Source organism: Channa argus, chromosome 14 (assembly GCF_033026475.1).
Source record: "Channa argus isolate prfri chromosome 14, Channa argus male v1.0, whole genome shotgun sequence".
Taxonomy (NCBI): Eukaryota; Metazoa; Chordata; class Actinopteri; order Anabantiformes; family Channidae; genus Channa; species Channa argus.
In genome coordinates, this window is record NC_090210.1 from 5,786,167 (window position 1) to 5,804,684 (window position 18,518).

The window sequence follows — 18,518 nt, forward strand, 5'->3', positions numbered from 1 at the left end:
AAGACCCGGACGTTCAGGGTCTGGAAGAGCCTTGCGATTGGACAACAGAAGCTCCCGTCTGTCTGGACTGACCTCAGGAGGTCAGCTCGTCGTGTCACAAAACTTCAAACTTCTCACAAAGCGCACAACTGTTCGCAAAGCCTGTTAAAATTAATACCTGGGGGACGATATATCTGCTTTTGCTTTTCTTGCATCTGCTGACATGTGTATTATGCACCTCAGCATCTACATGAAGAATCAATGCAGTGACACAAAGCAAACTGTTGCTCCTTTCCTTGAGAACATAAATCAGTCTGTAAATTAGTTGTTTATAAAAACAAATGTTCCTGGAAAGTATTAAATACATTGGCGGGTCTTCATAAACACACACACACACACACAAACACACATACACACACACAAGCAAATTCTTGTTATTTTTTTTTAACTTAACTCTTGATATAAGACAAAACCATACGGATTTTTCAGCCGCGAAGATTTTATTGTAGAGTAGAGAAAAGACACAAATTTAAAAGGAAGAGGCATGTTGAAGAAATGCCCATTAGGTTTTAATAATAAAAACGAGACTGTAACAAAGAAAAAACCTACTCCATTCTATTAGCCATTCTTTCATAATCATTATTATTATTATTAGTAGTAGTAGTAGTAGTATTATCATTATTATTATTATTATTGATTTATGTTGACAAAGCGTACTTCATTGGTTGGTAATGCAACAGTTGTTGTAGGCTATTGTGGAGCACCGCGGGGCTCCGTTCTCAGTGGGGTGACCCGTGATGTGAGTGAAAGACTACTGTTAAAGGTTTGTAGCGTTGCAGCAAATTGTGAGTATCCAGAAATGACAAGGTCTATATGATGCTATTTGTTTATTTTATTTTTGTTTTCGGATGTTATCTTAAATAGAATATCTTTAAGCAAAATGTAAATTAGGCAGTAAAACGGTTACAGAACTATATTTTCCATTAATCATGAAAAGCATAAATGAAAATATTTACGGCAATGAAAAGCTTTTTTTATGTTTCCCCCCCATGCGCCAGACCGCTTAGACAATGGGGGTCAGGGCAGAAACGTGGTGTGGATGCGGGGATTCTCAACGTGAAGTGGAGGGGGGCTATTTTTTCCACCACATGCATATTGAACTCTGCACAGTCATCTAATAGTTGTACTAATTTAACAGTAGGTGCTGCGCGGAGCCGAGGTTGAGCCACGCAGCAGTGGGACACATCCCGAGGTCGACTTTTCCCAAGCTTGTAAAGTTATGGCAATTATGACAATTATGCCTGTTTAATATAAAAATGTGCGTTTTCCCTTTCCCCAGCAAGGGGCCATAATACCGGTTTATATTTATACCTGGCTGCTTAAGTTTGGAGACCTTCTCAATGTCCACGAATGGGCACCTCAGAGTTAGAGATGGGACAAGAATGATCCGTTATACGTCAAAAGCAGCGCTTGGTCCATCAACACCCGGCGACACGGCCAGCTGAGCTGCTCAGTGGCCCGAGACCAGACTGTGGTGGTACTGCAGCTCCCAGGTGTGAATGTGCCTAATTGAAAAAGAGAGGTACACGTACCCTGAACAAGTAAATGTTGAAAATACGTGGATCTTGACCTCAAAGAGACAAAGTCGTGTATCATCAGGGCCGACTTCCTGGCAAGTGATTAATTTATTTTCATCAGATTTGTCAACACCTTCTGCATCATTGTGTAAACACATCAATGATCCAGAACAAGCTTTTATCACAGAGACCAAAAGAATTGAACCTTCAGTGTGAAAAGTTGAATAAGCAAAACCATCTGTTTTGTGGTGATAATGGTTTGACAGATTTTGGTTCACTATTAAAAAATAAACAGATGGAGATGCAGATGGAGCAAAGGGAAACCAAAATGACATTTTTTTAACCAGATGTTATGTCCCAACTTTATAGTCACTTTCATTGCAGTATCCCACAGCATGTGGTCCACTATATATTTTTATTCGTCTTATAAGACTGTATGTAAAAAAAAATGCAGTTGACAAAGAACATGTGGAAACTTTAGATGTCCATAAAAGAAGGCATGGGGGAGAGAAAGAAAGTTATCATACTAAAGTTTGACTATCATGAAAAGGATATTGGATCTAGCATGTCAAATCAATTAGAGGGGTAAGCTGAGTCAGAAATGTGCTGTGGTGGTGAACCAAATGCATCTGAAATAAAGAACAAAATGGCCCCAGAAAGAAAGTGTGGTGCATTTACCAGGCATGTGCACAGAATGGGCCAAGGGCTGTTAAAGCTATATTTCAGAAAGTTTACACAAATGATAGTAACAGTAATTTGCTCTATGTCCAGATATATGTAGTCTAACAGGCTAATAACCCACAGGGTTCAAACACAGTCACACACAAACACACACACTCACAAAACAGCCTATTACGACTGCTGGGGAACAATAAAGTACTCAGTGGCCACATATGATCCAATATAACTACAGTACATTTGTAGAAAATCGAATCATCGTACTGATTATCTGATCATAAGCTATAGTAAACTGCTGAACTAAGAACCTTCAAAGTGCTCTCAGTATTAAACAAGTCATTTATTCCCTATACTGCTCACTTGAAATGTTATACTGATCATTCTATCTTGCCACTAGAATGCTAATAATTGTTACCAATGATTATTATTGCTAACTTTTGTTTTTGATTTATTCTAAATAAATTACCATAAATAGAACCAAACAATTAAATACACAATTTCTTAGCCTCATGATACATAGGCAGTTTCTAAATAAAGCCGAAGCCATAATATGTTTTATGAGACCACTAGACAGAGGTTATGGAAGACCACGAAGACTCATATGTCATTATAATGTCATAAAAATTATTGGACCACATCTTTTCTGTATGTGTGTTTGTGATACATCTATGTTTGATGATTTGCCTTTATTAACTTGCAGCAGTTTAGTGATGATAATTAAAAAGAGCTCAATATCAGAGAGAGCACAGAGTGGAAATTGTTTGAAGCAGGAGAAACAGATTAGAAAAATGGCATCTTCAGAGTAAGGAAATGCACTCTGTGATTAGTAGCCTTGGGATGTTACCGTTACAAGGTGCTTCTAAAGGAGCCAGTGTTTTTCTGATGTGTTTGATCTTATCAAATACATGTGAGCCACAGCACTTCAGTGGAAGCTCAAACTGAGTGCATTTATCATAACAAAGACCCACAAGGTGCACCCAGGTGAGTGGGAGAGGGATAAATAGGAGAGAAGCAGAGCATTTGTTGGCCATACTGCCTCTGGGCATGTGGGGGTCCTTTAAAAGTTAGCTAATAGTGTATGGTCCCATGAGGAACGTGCATTGTTATCTTCAGTAAGATTCCTATCTGCTCTGTAAATACGGAGAATATGAATGGCACAGTCTGGCCAATACTTTGTGGAAAATGTTTGCAATCTGCAAAATGTCAACTACTTATTTTCAAGAATCCCATATTTTTGGGCCGTATAAAACATAACAAAAAAGTATAGAAATAAAGAAAAACATAATCAAAGGAGTATTTGTATTTATTTAACTTTTTTATAGATTAGTTATTGCATAAATATTTAAAAAAAAATCCTAAATCTTACACTATTTTTTTTATTTCCAGAAATGTTTCTTTACACTGTTTTGCATATTTAATTACATTTGATTGCTTTGAAACAATTTTGGTCATAAAATGGATATATAATAAAGTAACAAGAATGATGAATTCCAGGATTAACATTCAGTGTCTTATTGTGATAAATCTCGTTACTCAGATTTTCAAACTTCCCAAGTAACTCCAAAAAGCTGATAATCTGTCTTTTATTAATAACTGCAAGGTACAACACTGCATATAATTGGATATAAATGTAATCCACAATGGACTATGCTATTACCCAACTCTGTATTGAATCAGCATGTGTATAAAGATGCATGTATACATTCAGCCACAAGAGGGCACATATTCGCTTAATGTATCATACTGGATATTTTCTGACACCATCCACCAAACTTTTTATCTGACGGGCAATTTTGTCGTTTGCCAACCACTGTGTTGGTGAATTTTGATCAATTCTACTGGGACATTTTTGCGAAAACAGGATGTCAAACACTGTGTTTAGCCAGGAAAAGTGTATTTGTGTGATCAAAAACAAACAGTTTCTTTAAACTTTAATCCTCAGCCGCCAATCAAATAGAGATGAGTTAGTCTAGTTTTTACAACGTGATTTAAACTACAGTTGAGCCAAAGTCGTGCAACACAAAGGAGAGCAAGTATAAGACGTGTTCGCCTGCTCTTTGGGGGCTGATGTTCAACCACACCGATGCTAAGCTCGGCTGGAAGTGTCACCGCTGGTCGCCCCGCTCGGCGCTGTTCACTGCCGGTGGTGCTGAAACACACTGCTCCGTGCTGTGGATGCGGGCGCCAAATCAAATGAAACACTACTGCTACATGTGACAGATGGGGAAATTGATCGCACAGAGTCCGTCAAATGTTGTTTTCATTTATTTACTTATTTGTTTATTTAGTAACAGGAATTCACAGCTGGTACCATGGTTGTAAGGAAGTCCCACCTTTGTGCCCAAGCCCCGTTACACAACAAGTCTGTGATGGCATATCCGGATGACGCAACTACTCCTACCGACTCACAGCAAGCTCACAGCTTCTTGGACCTGGACCACCTCACCCCCAAGCTACTCGGCTGCTCCCACAGCTTCTGCCGGTAGTGCCTCGAAGCTCTGCTCTACAGGGAGGGGCGGGGGTTGGGAATCGCTTTGTCCCGTGTGTCCCCAATGGACCCCGGTGCCGGAACATCAGGTCCACAACCTCCCCGACAACAGCGCAGTTGCTTGAACACTTCGGTTTAAAACGTCTGTAAACTGATCAAACACTAATGACCAGACAGGTCCACACGTCCCCTTAGCAGCCGCCCAAGACAGCAACAGTATCTTTCAGACCGGCACAAAGGTTGCGTGTGCGCCATCTCCTCCTTCCTGTCCATGGTGGTGCTCTTTATTCTGGGGCTCATGTTTGTGTACAACTTCAAAAACATTACGTCGCCAGTCGGGCCTGTGTGTTTGTTTGTTGCAAGTTTCCTCGTCTTGTTTTCGCCTATTCTCAATTGGTTACTGTGCATGATGAAGTACCGGCCGGAAACTGGAGCCAGTAATACTAGTTCCCACACTTTAAATCTCACGGGTCCCTATTGCTGCACAGCAATGATACATGAAGTTGAAGAGCACCTGCCCACATAAAGATAAGTTTTGCACCTTATTTAAGGTAAAAACATACTACTACTCTCCTTTCGGCTTATCCCGTGAGTTCAGGGTCGCCACAGCGGATCATTGTCCGCATGTTGATTTGGCATAGTTTTTACGCCGGATGCCCTTCCTGACGCAACCCTCCCCAATTAAGGTAAAAACATACTATTTACCATTTACCAAAAACATACTAGCTAAACACTGTAGCTTAAACTTGTCATGTTAATGGCGACACCAGCAGACAATGACTGGAATAACAATCACTCATTACAGTTTCCCCCAACACTTGTTTGACACATTTCCTAAGGTGCGTGGAGGATACTGTGTGAGCAGTTGTCTAGACATATATATATAAACATGTGTTAATCCGGTGGTATGTGACTGATTTATTATAAGCTTCTACTGCCAACAGCATTTCTAACATGACCTGCCAGCCACAGAACCTGCTTAGCTCATAACCACCTCTGAGATTACACTGATTCCCTGTGGTGGACCAGATCAGCAGGGGATGCCAAGCCATTGACCCTGAGGGGACATGGGTCTTCACAAGATGAGAGAAATAACTTTGGGGCAGGGGGCCCTAAGTAAGTACTGTTGTAAAGTAGAAAGACAATGAAGATGACCACCTAGGGCTCTTAAACCATCTGATGGGCTTAAGTTTTCTTCCCAACTAATATAAACTGCAAGAAGATATAACTCCACTAATGACTTGGCTCACACCCAGAACACCCTCAAAGGTGTTAGGTTACACGGAAACGTGGAATAAAAGATTGGTCAATTGAGTTTTTGTGTATTTGTTTCCTATAACAAACTGTCAAACTTACCAATTCTGTGTTTGAGAAAAATACTGCATACCGTTTTTAGCTTATTAGTTTAGGTTAAGATTCACAAAGATGACTCTATTTGGAGCAGGTTGACTCCTAACAGCACAGCAGGCATTTATTTTCACTTGGTGTTGTTTTAAGAGGCGACACTGGTTTCAGGAGTTAAAATCCATCTTTTCCAGGTCCCACAAAAGGGACTCCTTCATTTGGTCATCCAGTTGGCGAGTAATGCCACTTAAATGCCACCATGACAAAAGCTTGAGAAAAAAAAAGGAGGGGTGGCAGGCTTCTACTGGGAGCCACAGGCAAAACTATGTCTGGGGCAGAGGGCTTCATTTCACAGGGACTGCAGGGCTTAAAGTTAAAGATTACTTTGAAATCTGCATCCCCTGCCAACAAACTCTTCCACTATATCCCACCCTCCCTCCTCCCTCCAGCCGTCACTCCTTCGCCCGAAAAATAAAAAGCTGTCGCCACAGAGTTAAGGATGAGTTGGGAGCAGATCCTCTTTGATGACAGAGAAGGATCCTTTTGTTCCCTAATCCCCACACAACCCCTTCCCCCCTTTTCCCTGTAAGTCCAACTGGATGTCAAGGGGCTTCACAATCAGTCAGGGACTTTAAAGTTATTGGTTTACCTTTTTTGCTTCACAAAAAAGTGAACTAAACAGTGACTTCTTATTGTAAAAACAGTATAAAGCACAGAGATTCAATTTAAATTTTCTAATTTTGTTACTGTCAGGACTTATTTAATCACAACTTAAACTGTATCATTAAGCAAATGTCCTAATAAGTCACATGACACTGCTCAGTAGTTAGTGCATTCCAAGGAAATAGCCATTAGCCATTGCGCATGCTGACAAGACATCCAGGGTCACACACAGACAGACAATTTCAGGATACATTTCCTCTCTTTCTGCATCTTCTGTTGAGTGTGTGCAAAGTGCGTCTCTGTGTCATTATCAGATTGGACACACATATTTCACACAGGAGATGAAAGTGTTCCTTTTGTCTGTCACATCTGCCCTCTGATAGTTTGTGTCCCATCAAGATGACCTCAAAGACTTGGCCTGAGGAGAGCATTTATCGCCACTCTGTACGCACCCGTGCTCATCATGTGATCGCACGCTTTGTGTATAAGCGTGTCCAAACATTGAAGGTGTGGGTTTGTGTGAAAGTGTGCATGTAGTTGTCAGAAAGTATATGTACAGACATATGGCCTAACAAGCATGCAAACACTCCAAAGACCAGTAAGTAAGGCTCAAAGTCAAGGGTCAAAGTGTCAGACATGGCTTACCTAGCAACTTCCATCTTCAGATGTCAAAGAGGGCTTTCCTGTGTCCTGAACACTCCACACACTGCTGGATCTTCTCTCTGTCAAATTATTGTACCATGAATGAACTGTAGGAAGGGTTTGCAGAATTTAAAGATTGTTTTATTCACGTGTTGCTTTCAGATCCACATATACCCACATTTATATGTTCTAAAATACAACAAAGTTCACTGATTAAAATTATTTTAAAGGTTCCTGGTCAAATATATACTTTGTAAAGGAATGATGAGTAAGAAATTATTTTACACCAACTAGCCTCACGTTTTTTTAGTGTTTGTTTTTGTGTCAGTACATGAAGCAGCAGAAAACATACTTTTTTATGCTGGATCAAATGCTATCCTTTTCGGTGGCCACCAGTTTTTTTCATGGTATCAGTCTTTATTGATTTTCAACAGTACCATGACTAATCAACACAATGCTGCAGATGGCTCTATCAGTTATGATGCCTATCAGATGATTGCAGTATGGTGCAAAATAAATGTTTTCTGTCAATTCTTGTATTTATCTTCCCACAAATGTGGCTGTGCCTCAGATTATTGGAGTATTTGGCAAAATAAATGTTTTTTGTCACTAAGGTCAGAAAAGACCAAAGTACAGCTAAAGCACAACGAGCTAGAGATCAAGGGGAGACACAACCAACCAAAAGTAGGGGAGACAATTGGGATAAATAGACTTTCAACGCAATCCAACTCCAGACCTGACCAGAAAATAATTTGGAAACAGCTATGAGCAGTGCAGATTCTTCTTACTCTTGTTAAAGATGAGTGATCCAACAGTTCTTATGATATTCTTATGATATAATTGTGACATACCCACCATTGTTATTAATTACAATGCCACTTGTGTCCAAAAGCTAACCCAAACATTGGAAACTGAGCAGTTAAAGAAAGGGTAAAAGATGACCAGCCAAAAGTTCTTTTTTTTTTTTAACCCAAACATTTTATACAGTTCAAACCTTTAAGTTGCCAAGTCAAACATAAAGGTATCATTATTGAGGATTTTCAGCTTAGTCAGTGTATCAATGGAGCATCTAACCCTAACAAAAAAGGTCCATTGCACATTTACCGCTCTAAAAAATACAAAGTTTCAGGCTCCCATTGGCCTTCTTGTCATTTTAACCCAATCCCAAAGAAATCATCCATATTCTAAGATTTTTTTAAGCTGACTTGCACACACATTGAATGACAAACAGCAAACAAATTGCTTCTCAAGCACTTAAACTGACTAAAAAGTGCTCAATAAGTTTTCCAGGATTACAGTTTCATTTGATCGATAAAATTAAAAGTGCATTAAGTTTTGAACGACTTATGCAATTGTGTTATACTGGTTACACTTGGAATACTTAAGAGTAGTCGAGAAGGGTTAAGGTTTCGTTGATTTTAGTGATTAAATCCTCTAAAACATTTTTGTACCAACACAATACAACCCTAAACACTACGTTTAAAAAAACGCGTTTAACAATGCATCTGTCCGCTACGCGTTCAAACCCGGTCGATGTTTGACCCATTTAAAATCCACCGGCAGTCCTTCCGCTGTTTAACCCGGTGACTGATGGGTAACAACTTACAATATGGCGCTGACAGCTGTGAATGGCTGGTGGATGGATCTGACCGCTAGTAACCTCCATGACGTATTCGCTCCCCCAAACACGCGCCACCTTCCGAGGTCCAATCACTGAGGGAGAAATGCCGTAGCGTCACACATAAGCTTCCGGGCTGCTTGCAGTCTCCCGGTGATGCTCCGATTTATAATAATACTTAATTTTAATTTAATGTTATTACAGATTTCATAACCAGTTTGTCAATATATTTTATTGCTATTATGGCATATAGTTTGTTACAAAGATAAATATATTTGATCCAGATCCGCAGAGACTCCGGCGTAACCTACCGGTTGAGTAAAAAGGTGAGAATGTTGTGCTGTGTGACCGCTCTGCAGATGTTGATGATACAGACTGATTGTTAGCTAACGGCTATCTCACCGGCGCGGTAAATTGGCTTATTTTTGTGTTACGTTTGTTTCCAATAAGATGTCTGTCCCTTCTAATCTGCACTTCGATTAAAAGACTGTTTTTTACTATATTATCAGCTGAAGAACAACACTGCAGGCAATATCTAAAGCATTGGCTTTACCACGTTAGCTTCCCCGCTTTGCTAGCTGCTAGTGCGTCTTTGAGCTGTCCGCTAAATGCTAATCTTGATGGTGCTTCGCCTTTTATAGCTTGATATAGCAGACTTAGATGAAATATTCTTGAGGTCTAATCCGAATGAGAAATACCAGCTCACTTAGTTAGTCTTTGACAGTATTACACATGAAATCTAAAATGACGCATGTTATCTAAACAGTAGTGTTTGATAGCAATATCATAAAACGTTAACGACACAAATTTATTCTACATAAATAATATAATTTATAGTAAAGAATATTTAATACTCAAAGATGCACATTTAAAATGGGTTATCTGATTAAATAATTTCATAAAATGTTGATAAAATGTGAAACGTTTAAAATGTTCACTAGTATCAATAGACGTAAGGGAAAGATGGGATTAGGCATCATTCATGCTGACTCTGATACTAGCACTGTGGGTCACATTTTTCAGAATATAGCCAGTAAATCACTATGGCTTGTTAGGAGGACAGCTATAGTAATTACTGCAGGGGTATCTCAGTCTCCGGTGTTGGTCTGTAGTATAGTAGCAATAACTATGCTGCTGACTTACAAACATTGCAATTTAGAACATACTGTCTTTAAATATTGCTTCAAGATATGGCAAATGAATCTAGGGCGTGTCTTTAATACAGCTGTTAATACAGTAACCATAGGAGGCTACTATTCAAACTTGGCTAACACCATCCAAAAAAATGTTACAGTCCTTAAAATAACATATGACCCTACAGCTGAATTTCAGGGTTGTCATGTATGGGTGTTAAATATGAATTGCTGGCTTTTGAAATAACTCTTTTGTGCTTGTAATCCCCGGCTATGTAGTTTTTGAAACCAGGAGCAGGTGTGTCGGCTTAAGACAAGTAAGGTACACAATAACTTAACCTGTATTACAAGCATTAAACTGAAACTGAACAAGTTTAGCCTTCTGACTGTGCCTGTGTTACTGCTCCACAAAGAAGCAGTCAAATTGTGGCAGTTGGTTGTGGTATGTAAGTTGCTGAAAAACCAGTTAATCAATCACCCAAAACGTTGATTTGGTTTATTCAGTACCTCATTGTATGCCATAAAGAGATACTGTAAATTTTGTTGGAGCTAAATGAGTGGAGAATTTGCATTCTCATAAAATCAACAGATTTACAGAGACAATATAAAAATTGAACACTTTTTGACTAGCAAAAGTATTTTAATATACAGGTTGTTTATGGATATGGAAATAAGTACCTCATGGTCATCTTGAAATTGGAAGTCAGCATGGTCAAGTTCAGAGGTTATAGAGCTATGCTGTAAATTACACTCTGGCCCTAAGGATATACTAGAAATAGCTGCGGTTTCTGCAGCCAACTGACTCAGAGCAGTAATGAGTCTGGCACATGGTATAATGCTGCCTTTTCAGGTATTCTTTGTGATACAGTTGTGAACTCATGGTAAGTCATAGAAGCTATAGAAGTCCAGTAAATTATAGAGTTTTTGTTAGTGTTGTTTTTTGTTTGTTTGTCTGTTTTTTTGGGCTGAAATGCAACTACCGCTTTATTCAATAGTCTTGAGTTTCAGAGCATCGTGACATATCTGAAAGGCTGGCTTTCATGCAGGAGGGACAGTGAATCTAGTGCGATACATAGTGCTGACTGAGAACTGGCCTAAGAATAGGCAGAGATGGTTTTACCAGAAGGCTGTTGCTCACATATGATGCTGCTCAGTATTTCTAAATATGCTAAGGCAGCTTTATTCCAGGCTGTTCTGGGATTTCATGTTGTGTCTCTGTGTTGCAGCTTTGGTTGGCTTCCTGTGCAAAAGAGCCACTGTCTGCAAACATCACCCTCAGCAGCAAGTCAACATATTTACGAAGCAGTGAGAAGTGTGCTGTTGTCTTCATCTTTTAAGATGAAGTTGAAGGAGGATATTAACCCCCTGCTGCTGCAGGTGTTCCGCTCTGTGGTCTGGGTCTACTCTGCCATCACCTTCTTACCCTGGTACTTCTTCTCTGGAGCTGGCACCAACTTGGAACGGGCCCGCCGGATCAAGGCACGCACAGTTAGTAAACACCCAGCAGGACCTTACAGAGCCATCAACAGCCAAGAAAAACTAGTAGCATGGATGCACCCTGGAGTGGACACCCTGGACAAAATGTTTGAAAATGCTGCGAGGAGATTTCCACAGAGGGACTGTCTGGGCACCAGGGAAGTGCTCAGTGAGGAGGATGAGGTCCAGCCAAATGGAAAGGTTTTCAAAAAGGTGGGAGACATTGACTTGTTCCTTTATATTCTTTCTGACTGACATGTGATCGATTCTATTGTTTCACTCTTCTTTTAAATATTTGTCTGTGTTGTCAGTTGGTTGCATCTTGTCACATTGGTAGAGAATTCTATGAATGTTAGGGAAGTGTGGGAAACACTGGGATGCCTGTCTCTGTGAGGCTGACAGCCAATTGTGACACTGTGCAAAGTGTGAAGAATGTCCCACAGATGAAAACCTCCTCATTAATACTTGCATAGTTGCAAAAGCCCTGTAGATGGCGCTTACTTACTGCATGATTGATAATATATGTGTGATAACAAGGACAGAGCCTTCAGCTTCAGTATTGCTGGTTTGATTACCTTTTCATATTGTCATACAAAGCAGTGCTTATTGCACTTGTATTCATTTTTAGGTTTTTTTGGTTGTGAATGAGAAGATTTTACATAATTTTTTTATGATGTGCATAGGTGATTCTTGGAAATTATAACTGGCTGTCGTACGAAGAAACCTACAAGGCTGCAAAGTGTTTCGGCAGTGGTCTGGCAGCTCTTGGCCAGAGGCCTCTGTGTAACATCGCAGTCTTCTGTGAGACCAGGGCAGAGTGGATCATTGCATCACAAGCCTGCTTCATGTACAATTTCCCACGTGAGTCACAGAAAGATAAATGTGTATGTTAAAGTATTCTCAGTACTAGAGTAAAGCATTTAAAATGACTGACAAGCTTTGCTGCATTTGAATTTCATAGTTGTGACCTTGTACTCCACTCTGGGACCCATGGCCATTGCACACGGCCTGAACGAGACAGAAGTCACACACATCATCACAAGCAATGACCTGCTACAGAACCGTCTCATGGTACATTCTTTACTCTTACCTGAGTCTCAATCAAGTCAGGTGTATTAATCAAATCCTCTGCACTCCAGATTCACGTATAGGTCCCTGACAGGTTTTTATTATGTGCAATATTAGGGTTTTAAAATATGCTCCATAATTACTGTTTCCTCTATTTCCTTGGTCCCACCTACATCTAACTCGAGGCCATACTGTGTGATGTGCCAAGGCTGCGGTACGTCATTGTCGTGGACAGTAAACTCACAGACTGGCGAGAAATGCCCAGAGGCATCACGGTGTACAACATGGACACTGTTAAGGAGCTGGGATCCAAGCCGAACAACTGTGAGTATTTGTGCAATTTGATTAAAAAGGTTTCTAATTTTCTCAGGGAAATGGAAGTGCACTGATGTAGGCTTATACCAAGCCAACACCCTGATGTGTAATTACAGTGATGTGCTCTGCATGACAGAGACGGCAACGGTCAGATCACCTCTTGCCAAATGGCCAATGCCACAGTGATATTTGTTGTCTTTTTTAGGGGGAAAATGAAGGGAAAGGAAAATTTAATTTTTTAAAACTTAAGCAATGTTTGTGCTTTTACTCTTTATTAAAAAAAAACAAATAGGGATGTTTTTTTTTATCTTAAATACTACTACTACTTAAATACTAAATATGGCTCACGGTATTTACAACAATACAAATAAAATGTTTTCAAAAACAAATAAATAGACTTACATTGATGATTAGGGCAATTTAAACCATGTATACCTTAAGAATTTAAATAAATCAAATAGCAAAATGTTTTCAACAGTTTTTTGTTATTTTTAAAATTTTTGTTATCGGTTTAATATAATTGGAAATGTATAATTGAAAAAAAGAATTTTCTTTGCTTGTGTTGGGCAAAACAAATTAAACTATTACTTGAAAAGATAATCAGGAGTAAACAAAACAATGAGCAGTTGCTGACTTCAAGAATATTACAACCCCTTTTATTATTATTATTGTTGTTGTTGTTAGTAGTAGTTATTATTTTATTGTTCATTTTAGCAAGGCAATATTGCTTCATAAGAACTTATTCTTGTAACTAATATGCTTAAGATCGGTGTGTGGTTCATTTCCTTTCCAACCAGTATTCCTCTTCTCTTTTGTCTCTGCAGTAGCAGTCGAACACAGACAGCCACAGTCGTCGGACGTCGCTGTCATTATGTACACGAGCGGCTCCACAGGCATCCCCAAGGGTGTGATGATCTCCCATGGCAACATCATTGCTGGTATCACTGGCATGGCTGAGCGAATCCCCAACCTCAAGTATGCTAATATCATACTCACAACTATTTTGTGTGACACTTCTTTTGTTTGTGCACATCCTGTGCCACACTCATTCTCTTTGCTCTACTGTTTCTGAAACACGTTAGGCTGTTTTTCTTATCTGTCTATAGTGGAAATTAACCTGTTGATATCTCTGCTCTGGCAGTGAAACAGACACGTACATTGGCTACCTGCCTTTGGCCCACGTTTTAGAGCTCAGCGCTGAACTTGTGTGTATCTCTCATGGCTGTCGCATTGGCTACTCCTCGCCTCAGACTCTAGCCGACCAGGTCAGTGTATAGTGACAAAAAACGTCGTTGTGTTGAATGAAAGCTTGCCGTGAAAATACAAAGTAGGAGAACCTGAGGTTCTTTCATAAAACGTTTACATTAATTAATTAATTATTTTTTAATGTAGTTTATATTTATACATGCATACGCAAAAGAAAATGGTTGGGTTAGGGTTCATCAACAACAAGGCACACAGTTTGGGGGTGGGGGGAGTCTGCAAATGGTAGCTCGAATTTTTGATGTCTCAAACTGTGAGAGGCCTTTTAAACTGGGCACAATTATGCAATTGTTGAGTTTTGCAGCTGTGCATGTGTTGACCTACTTTGTTATTACACTGGCTCCCGTTTAAATTCCTAATCCATTCAGGATATTTAAGACACTTTATAGTGATGCACAGTAATGCACTAGGACACTGAGAACCTTGTTTCATTTATTCACAGTCCACCAAGATAAAGAAGGGCAGTAAAGGAGATACCAGTGCATTGAAACCTACTCTCATGGCTGCTGTGCCAGTAAGTCTATCTTTCTCTCTCTCGTTTCTCTCTCTCTTTTCTCTCTCTCACTAAATATAATGTTTTTATTTATTTTTTTCACTGCACAAGCAACATTTATCCAGTCTACCTGACATTATCTTGCTAAAGTCACCTTGACTTAATGTCAACAGTTAATTAATGAAAGCCTGGGCAGAGTACAAATGGGAAATGTCAAATTTGTAAACTAAGGGTTATCCCATGTTTCCTGTGTAGGAGATCATGGACCGGATATACAAAAATGTGATGACCAAAGTGGAAGAGATGAGCAAATTTCAGAAGACACTCTTTGTGCTGGCTTACAACTACAAAATGGAGCAGATCTCCAAGGGTTATAGCACGCCACTCTGTGACAGGTACCACACTCAAAATACAAGCCGTAAATTCAGCAAAAGCTTGAGATACGAGGAGCAAACCTCTGTTCCTACATTGTTAATCATAATCTAGCCAAAATGCACATGTGAATCATTGCTTAATATTGATTCTGATGTTGTCTGCAAAGAGAATACTTCTTTTTTTTTTTTTTATATGGAAGCTGTGTCTGAATGTCTGAATGGCTTTATCAGTATTTGTGGTGGTGGTGTTGTACTCTCCTCCATCTGTTCCTCATCTACAATGCTGTATTTTTGTCTTCAATCCATTCCTCTGCCTCAGTCTGGTGTTCAAACGGGTTCGTACACTCTTGGGAGGGAATACACGGTTGCTGCTCTCTGGAGGAGCTCCACTCTCAGCTGCCACGCAACGCTTCATGAATATCTGTATGTGCTGCCCAGTGGGGCAGGGCTATGGCCTGACAGAGACCTGTGGAGCAGGCACCATCAGTGAGGGTGAGATCATTTATTTTGTGGAGGGGGGAAATGTGAAATTGTTTTTTTGTTGTTTGTTTGTTTGTTATTTTGTCTTTTTTTTTCTTTTTTTCACCTTTTGGCAAATTAATTGAAGAGCAATTATAAAAAAAACTGCCAAGTTGTAGCCATTCTCTACATTTAATATGTTGATGCAGTAGTATTTGCTGGTGTTTTTCAGTTTGGGACTACAGCACAGGAAGGGTTGGTGCTCCACTGGTGTGTTCTGAGTTTAGACTGAAAGACTGGGAAGAAGGTAGGTCAGATGGCAAGAACCCAACGTTAAAGAAGCAATAATTATTTTTCCCAACCAATGAGCTCTCTGCTCTTTTAGGTGGCTACTACAGCACAGACAAGCCCAACCCACGAGGAGAAATTTTGATTGGCGGGCCCAATGTAACAATTGGTTACTACAAGAATAAGTCCAAGAATGGCGAGGACTTTTTTGTGGATGAGACTGGCCAGAGGTGGTTCTGTACTGGAGACATTGGAGAGTTTGACCCTGACGGCTGCCTTAAGATCATCGGTAAGAAATCCGTGGGTGAGGGTGGGTGTTGTTACATACACGTAAGATTTTGTGACATAGGATTTGTGTCTCTTTCAGACCGTAAGAAGGACCTGGTGAAGTTGCAGGCAGGCGAGTATGTCTCTCTTGGAAAAGTAGAGGCTGCTCTAAAGAACTGCTCTCTCATTGACAACATCTGTGCCTATGCCAACAGGTAAAATACTGCACGCACTCCTAAGTCTGTTTCTAGCAGACATTTCACCTTAATTGAATCTTTTTTCCAAAAACAGATGCACCAAGTGCACACATTTAATCCAGCTTGTTCTTCCGGCTCTTCATTTTCTCTGTCTCTAGTTATAACTTGGTTTGTTTCTCCCTAATGGTGGAAAAAACTCCATTGGTTAACTCTTATTGTACCTGTTTTTCAGTGACCAGTCATATGTGATCAGCTTTGTGGTGCCTAACCACAAGCAGCTAATGATGTTAGCTGAACAGCTGCAGGTTAGGGGCACGTGGGAGGAAATCTGCAATAACGCCCAGGTTGAAAAAGAGGTCCTTCGCATCATTACTGAAGCTGCCATGTCAGGTAGGAGAAAAAAAAACACCTTTTCTTTGTGATATTAAACCAGGTTATGAGATCTGAGGAAATGTCTCAACAACTGATGCGACTGGTGTTACACATTTTCAGTTCAGTTTTGGTGTCAATACCCTAGTCTTACACTATCTGTTAGCCTGAGTTGAGTTTATCTGAAATTGTTTTTTTTTTTTTCCCACATAGCAAAACTAGAGAGATTTGAGATCCCTAAGAAGATCCGACTGAGTTCTGAGCCCTGGACACCAGAGACTGGCTTGGTCACTGATGCATTTAAACTGAAACGCAAGGAGCTCAAAACACACTACCAGGAAGACATTGAAAGGATGTATGGTGGAAAATAACACTGACACACTCCAGACAACATGTAAATACATACACATATATACTTCCACACATACCCAAGGAGCTCAGAAGCCACTAGAAGGATTATTTAGGGAGGAGTTACACTTTAGAAAGTTAACATACACACTTTAACGCAGATACAAAGAGCATCTCATACATCTCCTCCTTCATCCTGCTTCGAGGAGGAGGGAAAACTCATAATTCCAGCTTATTGCTCTCTGTCGAGACCAAAGGGCAGAAAGTCCCTCACACACAGCTGAACAAAACCAGACTCACTCAGTGCCACGCACTCAACGCTCATCTTTGATGGATTTAGCCCTTTTAGTTGCTATGGCAACCAAGGCAGCACATGAAGTCGGATGTCTGCATGGCTCAAAGTGAAACAAATGTCAAGTTAGACGAATATGGATCAATGTCAGCGCGTCCTCTGTTTTGCTTCTCTTCCTCCACCACTGCTCTCCAGAGCCCTCCTCTAGTTGAGCATTATGATCACGGACTTACACTGCAGTTACCTAGCAGGGAAAATGGGGTGGCGTGAGCCAGACAAGGGATCCTTAAAGGGGCTTTAAGTAATTTCAGGTCAGATTATATGCAGGGATCTCTATTTTGTTTTTTGTTTTTTCTTTTAAAAACTGTGTGGCTATATTTTCTTCATGTGTGAGTTGTCAGCTTTGAAGCCAAGTGATAAGTAATTGCAACAAGTGTTGCAAAGCCATGAGAAATTGAGCATTATGATGTTTTGATTTTATTTTTATTTTTTCTTACAGTTTATGGTTTTATTATCCTGCGGGTTTTTATTTTTTTATTGCCATTTTATATTTTAATGAGCTTTGTCATCTTTAACATCTTTTTTTTGTGGTTGTTTTTTCCCTTATTTGCCTGGATTTCAAAGTGTGTGCATGTGTGTGCGTGCGTGTGTGTGTGTGTGTGTGTATACTGACTTGACTAGTGGAAGTGATCCACTCCTCAGTTCCTCTCTGTCTTTGATGCAGGGTCAAACATTAGTAGTAACGGACCCTTTGGGAAATTTTCTATTCCTGCCCTTTGTCCTGAGCTTGTTTTCTCCATATCTAAACAGCCTCTGAATGTCTCCCAGACTGTCTTATTTGCTGTTGTACGTTCATTGACAGACAGTAGCTCTGCCACATAATGCTCCAGTCAGGACCAGTGCACCATATTGATGACTCGAAGGTAACTTAGAAAAAGTAGGAAAAGTTTTCATTTTTCGTTTGTTACTTTTTTAATAGTTTTACTTATGAATATGAAATAGAAATTGAATGTGCAATATTCAAATACAAATTTTCAAGTATATAGGAATTATAAACGCACAAAAAACATTCCCCCTTGTTTATGTATAATGTATTGCCTAGTAAGAAAAAGAACAAGTAAAAAAGTAGGAAGTGGGTAGAACTAGCAGGGATAAAGAAAAAGCTTCTTTCTACATGTAGATTATTT

General features: G+C 39.8%; 1 protein-coding gene across 5 annotated transcripts; it reads left to right on the plus strand.

The window, feature by feature from the left end:
* The first annotated feature begins 9,098 nt into the window (after positions 1 to 9,098).
* On the plus strand, positions 9,099 to 17,682 carry acsl3b (acyl-CoA synthetase long chain family member 3b). 5 transcript variants are annotated; one of them, XM_067528749.1, is made up of 15 exons: positions 9,099 to 9,398; positions 11,349 to 11,811; positions 12,282 to 12,459; positions 12,560 to 12,669; positions 12,852 to 12,990; positions 13,806 to 13,956; positions 14,123 to 14,246; positions 14,687 to 14,758; positions 14,993 to 15,132; positions 15,431 to 15,603; positions 15,803 to 15,877; positions 15,956 to 16,147; positions 16,226 to 16,340; positions 16,555 to 16,712; positions 16,905 to 17,682. In XM_067528749.1, exons 2-15 carry the CDS (start codon positions 11,461 to 11,463, stop codon positions 17,060 to 17,062), a joined length of 2,136 nt encoding a protein of 711 aa, XP_067384850.1. In that variant the 5' UTR covers positions 9,099 to 9,398; positions 11,349 to 11,460; the 3' UTR covers positions 17,063 to 17,682. The 5 variants fall into 5 exon arrangements, with proteins under 5 accessions (XP_067384850.1, XP_067384849.1, XP_067384853.1 ...); XM_067528748.1 differs by having other exon boundaries at positions 9,099 to 9,315; XM_067528752.1 differs by having other exon boundaries at positions 9,099 to 9,315; positions 13,809 to 13,956.
* Positions 17,683 to 18,518: the final 836 nt, after the last annotated feature.

Coding starts and splice junctions, on each gene's coding strand:
- acsl3b (XM_067528749.1), top strand. CDS start 11,461: ATGAAGTTGAAGGAGGATATTAACCCCCTGCTGCTGCAGGTGTTCCGC. Junction 15,878..15,955: donor ACTGAAAGACTGGGAAGAAG/GTAGGTCAGATG, acceptor CTGCTCTTTTAG/GTGGCTACTACAGCACAGAC. Junction 16,148..16,225: donor CGGCTGCCTTAAGATCATCG/GTAAGAAATCCG, acceptor TGTCTCTTTCAG/ACCGTAAGAAGGACCTGGTG.